The sequence below is a fragment of the Hyperolius riggenbachi genome, chromosome 4 (assembly GCF_040937935.1).
Source record: "Hyperolius riggenbachi isolate aHypRig1 chromosome 4, aHypRig1.pri, whole genome shotgun sequence".
Lineage (NCBI taxonomy): Eukaryota > Metazoa > Chordata > Amphibia > Anura > Hyperoliidae > Hyperolius > Hyperolius riggenbachi.
The window spans coordinates 311113529-311121177 of record NC_090649.1 but is presented as its reverse complement, the minus strand read 5'-3'; the positions used below and the strand labels follow the sequence as shown (position 1 = coordinate 311121177).

At 44.0% G+C, this 7649-nt stretch overlaps 1 protein-coding gene across 1 annotated transcript in view; it reads left to right on the top strand.

Moving 5' to 3' along the window:
• The first annotated feature begins 737 nt into the window (after positions 1-737).
• The window catches only part of PERP (p53 apoptosis effector related to PMP22), a 31248-nt gene continuing 24336 nt past the window's right edge, over positions 738-7649 (top strand). Inside the window, exon 1 of the mRNA XM_068231664.1 lies at positions 738-1134. Within this exon, the coding sequence (XP_068087765.1) occupies positions 942-1134 (193 nt within the window). The 5' untranslated portion in view covers positions 738-941. The remainder of the gene's footprint in view (positions 1135-7649) is intronic.

Genomic DNA, 7649 nt, shown 5'->3' with positions numbered 1-7649 from the left:
GATTTGATTTTGCAAAAAAGATGAATTTGTTCTGCTTTGTGTACTTTCCTCCTTGTAGTGTTCCAATTTAAAAAAAAATTAATTGTATAAATGAGTAAGAAAAGATCAATGGGGGGAATTTGTTATTTTTTGTAATGTAGGGGGTGTGGACTGGACCCGTTTGTCCACTGTGATCAATGGAATTCTCTGTCCTCCATTTTAAAAAAAACAGCTTTCTGGTCAGCACACAGTTAAACTGTAATATCGCCCACTTGAGCCATAGGGAAACATGGACATTACCTTGCACATTCAGTTGTAACTGACAGCTGCTGATATATAACTGACAGCAACTGGTATATTTCAGTTCTGACAAAATATTGTCAGAACTGGACGGGATCACTGTAAAAAGAAAATTGTGAGCCGAGCCGAGAGGAACTGACAGTGAGGTTAGTATGTGATATTCATTTGCAGCTACATCATGTGTTTAACTTAAATAATTTTACTCACTTCAGGTTCCCTTTAAGACTAGATTGAGTGATTCAACCGAAGGAAATTGTTATATTGGACCGATATCAATGCCAACACTGTGGGCACTATTATTGTTCTGAAGTTCACTTGCAGCAGTAGGGGCCATGCCAGACAAGAAACTGGGTGGGACAGGGAGTGCCTGCAGTAACTTGAGCTCTTCTTTATTTACTAAGCGCCAGCCAGGGGAGGTAGATTTCTCCCAGACAGCAGCAGTCATACTGGCCCTACCCAGCTCGCAGGCAGCTCCACCTCTGACACAACAGGTCCAGACAAACCCTAATGAGTCACAGCTAATCATTGTGAAGGTGCGGCTCTCCGGCAGGTCTAGTACACGGAGTAGCTGGTACAGTGCGATCACTTGACCAGGAAGAGAAGGAGCGGAGTTCGCTGCACACCAGGCTTCTCCATTGTACTGCTGCATACTTCCCAGCAACATGTTCAAGTGTGGAATCGCATATCCCAGGTGCAAATGGATCCTGCCGCTACTCCTGCTCTGCGCCATCATCTTCGACATCATCGCCCTGGCTGGTCAAGGCTGGGTGGAGACCGAGTCCGGCAAGGAATATGCCTCCCTTTGGTATAAGTGTATGACTAGTACCAACGCTTGCACTTCCATCATGGACTATTGTAAGTTCTTTCTGGCAGTTTCATTGTTACAGCACGCTGTACGCGTACATGCTAGTTACATATAATATTATACAGTACAAGGGATCTATTAGTGCAAAGAAATTCACATACACTCTCTCTACTCCTGAAAACAGGCAGTCCGGAGTTAAACTAGTAATGGGAGGGACTTTAGAGAGCAGAGAGGAAAGGCTGGTGATCTGTAGACAGCCTTGGCAGAGCTATCCTTATCAGAGTATGCAAACAACTCGTTTGGTTAGCAACAGTGTAGCCTTTTGTGGACACTGGCCTATGTACTATGCAGAGTCAGGCACGTCAGTTTCCTGCAGAAAACTATCCCAGTGTTTTGTAAGTTATCAAATTCCACCAGAAGTCTAGGTCTAGGTAAAGCCTCTTGATGCATTTCATTTCGATGAGCTTCAGAACTTGACTTTGCTTGATTGAGCAAGCTTGGCAGGTCTCTTTTATAAGGATGGCTGAACTGCATGCCAAGTATTATTTGAGTGCAATTTAAATGCAGTGAATAGCAGTGGTTTACCATGCATAAGAGCGCTTGTCATGCAATGCTATTACCCAGCAGCAGAGAACATCGACTTGTTGCGTTTGAGTGAATCTGTGTTTAGATGTGACCCCATGGCGGGCGGGGGGGGGGGGGGGCTGCCTGTACAGTACTGCTACCGACTGTTAACAAGTGACTGGCTGGTGCAGAAGAACAGCTGGCAGGCACTGTATTCACCACCTGTCAGCTGCCCGTCTGAAAGAGGTTTCTGAATATGATTAGCCCTGTGGCATGTTTTGGTTATGCCTTTGCTAAAGCCTTATACATTGTGTTTGTCTGACGTTGTTTGAAACGTCAGACGAACAACAATTTAGCAGTTTTAAATTACAATCATAAAAAAAATGTGATGAGCGACTGCTATTGGGTATTCTGACCAATCCAACTGGCGGATCAACTCGTACGTCTGTGAGGCAGATATCGTGTAGTCGTTCAAATGGCCTTTGTTCTAGAGCATGAACACATGACATGTAAAATGTCACTTTCCACTTGAAATTTTTGATTGACATAATCATTTGGAATATTGGTGTATGTGAACAACGTCATAAACTACTCGTCTGTTTTTGTTAAGTCGTTTGTGTTCCACAACTTTTCTTTAGCGTGTGTATAGGTCTTAATTTTGGTTTTTGGTTAATTCTGAATGAGCTGGAAAACAAAACACTAGCAAATCGAATCCTAGATTACATCTCTGGTGCACATACAAGGTTATATATAGAACACAAATTATGGCTGATATTGACTAGTGTAGAGAGAACATCATCAAAAAGTGGATATGTTCCACAGAGAAACCAGTGGGAATCTTGGATTGACCTGACATTTTAAAGTGTAACTGTCGGGCATATAAATAAAAAATCAATTCTTTTTTTTAATCTGGTAAACAAGTAATAAACATGCTAATCAGGCAATCCAAAAGTTAAAATCAATATTACTTTTCTTGTTTATTCATGATCATTCCCCGGTGTATCTGACTCTTATTTGGTACGTTGCCGCAAAAAGAAAGTTGCAGGGCATGCTGGGTTGTCCTTTTTTTGCTTCTGTACATTAGTTTAAGTCTGAGGGGAAATAAAGAAGCAAAAAAGACAACCCAGCATGCCCTGCAACTTACTTTGTGCGGCAACGTACCAAATAAGAGTCAGGTAAACTCGGGAATGATCATTTATTAACAAGAAAAGTAATAGAGATTTTAACTTTTGGATTGTCTGGTTGGCATCCTTATTGCTTGTTTACCAGATAAAAATAATGAATTGATTTTTGATTTTTATGCCTGTCAGTTACACTTTAAAGCTAATGTGAATAATAATAATAATCAGGGCTGTGGAGTCGAAGTAGAGGGCAATTTGTGGGTACCTGGAGTTGGGAGAAAATGCACCGACTCCTAATGAATTTAAGCTGTAATTAAAATAGAAAATATGATAAAATGTTCTATTTCTCAGATAATAGTCATCATAAATCATTTATATATACAGTAATAGCTGTGCTTAGTCCACAAAAATAAAATAAACCAATCAAAGTTACTTGTGCTGCTTCAATAAAGCAGTCCCCGTATTTTTAAAGTCAGATATACATATAATTGTATGTAATGTATGTATACGCACGCACGCACGCTGTAAGAATAAAGCCTGATGTGTAGCTGTGTCACTAATAGAGATGGTCAATGAGATGGAAATTCTGCGTTGATGCTGGTTTATGCAAATTTATGCACTCCCTTTGCTCATGAAATCAAATAATTTGGTTTGGTGACTACGAATTAAAGGGTACCTGAGACAGATGAAAAGAAAAGTTTTAGACATACCTGGGGCTTCCTCCAGCCCCCTTCAGGCTAATCCAGTCGCTGTCCTCCTTCGCCACCTGAATCTTCTGCTATGAGTCCCGGTAATTCAGCCAGTCAGCGCAGTCCGGCCGCATGCCGCTCCCACAGCCAGGAACATTCTGCACCTGCGCAATAGTGCTGCGCAGGTGTAGTACGCTCCCAGCGGTGGAGTGTGTGCATGCGCACTATGCCCGACTGGCTCAAGTACCTGGACCCATAGCAGAAGATCCAGATGGTGGAGGAGGACAGCGAGGGACTGATTAGCCTGAAGGGGGCTGGAGGAAGCCCCATGTATGTTTAAAACTTTAATTTCATCTGTCTCAGGTTTACTTTGTTACACAGTAGTGCTATACTCTACATATGCACTCCCCACAGAGCTGCGGGGAATCCACTGAGAATGTTGTGCTCACTCAACACAGAGGTGTTGTCTATCACCCATAAACCTGGTTCAGATTGTGCATGAAGAATGTGTAATAGAGGAAGAATCTCCTCATTCCCCTGCAGAGTACCTGCACATCATTCTTACATGTACCCACAGTCACATTGCCTAGGGCCTGATAGATGTTCTTTGTTCCTGTATTCTACAAGTGTACTCTTACCAAGGACTAGTTTTAGTCCATGACTGAAAGTATTTGAGGCAGAAGATCAGCTGGCTAGCCAGGTAACTGGTATTGTTCAAAAGGGAATAAATATGGTAGCCTCCATATCCCTCTCACTTCAGTTGTATTTTAAAATTCCTAAGCATTGGCAGTTAAGAGATGCATTTCATGTTACATACTTTCAGTCAACAAAATTGTAATATGCAAATTAGGAGTCGGAGGAATCCTAACAGGAGTCGGAGTTGGAGGATTTTTGTACTGACTCCACAGCCCTGGTACTTGCCAAAGGAGAGGGAAGGCTCTGGGTCCTATAGAGCAGAGTTCCCCAACCCTGTCCTCAAGGCCCACCAACAGTACATGTTTTGCAGGAAACCACAAACATTCACAGGTGGGGCAATTCATTTCTCAGCAGAGCTGTTTAGCTACCTCTGGATTTCCACAAAACATGCACTGTTGGTGGGCCTTGAGGACAGGGTTGGGGAACACTGCTAGAGTCTTCCCGCTCCTTTCATGGTGCCCTAGTTGTGTCGCTGGCTCCCCCGTTTGAATCCCCCACCAGAGGAGGCTTTAGAAGTCTTCGGGAGCTGAGTGGCTATGTACTGTGCCTGTCTTCGGGAGTACTCGGGCTCCTGAAGACTTCCAAAGCCTCCCTCTGTGGCAGAAAGCCGTATTTGACCAATTTGATTGAATACTGCTACTGGGAAAGCCAGCTCTGGAACTAGGGATCCTTGAAGTAAGGGTTAGTATCTGGTTCATTTATTTATTTTTTTTAGCAGCTCTCATTCTTAAGGATGGCTGCTTAAAGGGGAACTGAAGAGAGCGGTATATGGAGGCTGTCATGTTTATTTCCTTTTAGACAATACCAGTTGCCTGGCAGCCCTGCTGATACTCTGCCTCTAATACTATTAGCCATAGCCCCTGAACAAGCATGCAGCAGATCAGGCGTTTCAGTGCTTCAGACTTATAAGTCTGATCTGACAAGACTAGCTGCATTCTTGTTTCTGGTTTTAATCAGATACTACTGCAGAGAAATAGACCAGCAGGGCTGCCAGGCAACTGGTATTGATTAAAAGGAAATAAACATGACAGCCTCCATATACCTCTCTCTTCAGTTCCCCTTTAATGGAACTTAAGCACCATAATTGAAAAATAAATCAAATGTACTGGTTCCTAAATGTGTTTTTGAAGGGGCTGCTCCCTAGCCCCTGTCTATATGCTGGCCCCTATCTTGCTTTTTCCTGTACCGCAACTCAAAGTATCCATGGTGATGTTGCTTGTCCCCGACTGCAGCAATGTATGCCTGAAGAGTCCATTATTGTGACTGCATATTCTGGCTAGTTTGTGTGACATCACCGCGGCTGCTTGGACTGCTTCATCTGCAGCACAGTAAGGATCTGTTCCCACTTGAGCAAAGAACAGACCTTTTATAAATAGGAGCCATTCAAAATTATCACGCTGCAACGGATTTGTGAGATCTGTTGTGATAAGCAGGCCACTCTAGGCAAGTGCCTGGGACCTAGTGAGTGTCAAGGTACCCAAATGCTAGCTTTTCTGGCCCATCTTCCAGGTCAGCTCACCAAAAAGAGAAGCCAAAGTTACTTCCTTGCCTAGGTCCCAATTTATCTTAGTCCTTCTTTGCGCACAAATATAGTGTGAAAGGGGCCTTATGCTGGGAATGCACAATGAGATTTGTTGGCAGATTTACTGTAGAAAAAACGATCAAAATCAGATCGGACCTGTTGGAAATTATCAAGCAATCTATCTGCTGGAAAAAAAAAACTGGTGTATTCCCAGCATTACAGCTGGTTTGCTGCTAATGCATTGCAGTGAGCTTTAAAGGCCAGCTGAAAAGAGAGGGATATGGAGGCTGCCATATTTATTTCCTTTTTTAGCAATACTAGTCACCTGGCTGCCCTGCTGATCCTCTGCCTCTAATAGTTTTAGCCCTAGACCCTGAACAAGCATGCAGCAGATCAGGTGTTAATGACATTTTTGTCAGATCTGACAAGATTAGCTGTATTCTTGTTCCTGGTGTTATTCAGACACTACTGCAGCCAAATTGATCAGCATGGCTGCAGGCAACTGGTATTGTTTAAAAGGAAATACATATGGCAGCCTCCATTTTCTTCCCGATAACAGTTGTCCTTTAAAGGACAACTGTAGTGAGAAGTGTATGGAGGCTGCCATATTTGTTTGCTTTTAAACAATACCAGTTGCCTGGCAGCTCTGCTGCTATATTTGTCTGCAGTAGTGTCTGAATTAGACCAGAAACAAGCATGCAGCTAATCTTGTCAGAAACCTGATTTGCTGCATGCTTGTTTAGGGTCTATGGCAAAAAGAATTAGAGGCAGAGAGGAGCAGCAGGGAAGCCAGGCAACTAGTATTCCTTAAAAGGAAGTAAATATGGCAGCCTCCATATACCTTTTTCACTACAGCTGCCCCTGAAAGGATTATTCACTTGCAGCTTCCTCCAGCAGCATAAGCATGGGTAAGTCCCTCGCCGCCCTCCCGTGATCTGCCGTTCAGCCGCGATCAGTCCAGTAACTTGTTCAGTCGCGTCAGTGAGGGTCTTCTGCGCGGGAGGTCCACGCATGCGCAGAAGACCCCGACTGACACAACTGATCCAGTTACCAGGGCTGATTGGGGCTGAATGGCAGTCTGCAGGAAGACGGTGAGGGATTCACATGTGCTTATGCTGCTGGAGGAAACTGCCGGCGAGTATCAAATCTTCTTTAAGGGACAACTCTGAAGTCAGAGGAATGAGGTTTCCATCTTCCTTTCCTTATAAACAATGCCAGCTGCCTGGCTGTCATGCTGAGCTTTTTGCTTTAGTTGTTTTTAAGTCATACATTTGAAACAAGCATGCAGTTAGACCAGAGTCAAATCATCTGCGCATCTAATCATGTTCATTCTGGGTCAGGAACTCTAAGGGCCCACTTCCCCACATACGAGTCGGACGGGGAAACGCTGCCTATTCAGTCAAGTCTTGCCATCTGAATTGCATGCCAGTGTGATTTGGATGGCAGTTTACCATAACACGCATCAGGATAACTATAGTTCTGCATGGCTATATCGATTTTGCTGCAGCTTTGCAACAGAACTGGTCCTGCATCTGATTTGGAAACGGACATGGCACACCAGTGAAAATGGCTCCTAAAACTGGGTACACACTTGAGATTACTGTTGCCCTACAGAGATGGATGCTTGGGTGGCGGTTAATGTCCAAGGCTGTACAGGCACATCACTAGCCTATAGGTTCTAAAGAGGAGGGACAATGATGGAGGGGAGGGGTAAGGAGGGAGAATCGGTGTGTCAGGCAGCGTTCTGCCAAGAGGATCCAGTAGGCCATTCTCTCGCCGGCACGTTGGAGAGGGTCGGGCTGCCATACACTAGATTCTCGGCAGTGGCGTTCTTTAGTAGCTGTCTCGCCCCAAATTTTATCTAGTGTGTATGAACATTTAGCTGAACATCAGCATGGAAGTCAGGAAATAGGCGTTATTAACCTCCTTAGTGGTAATCCCAAATCTGGCTCTGGGTAGCCACCGGGGGTATG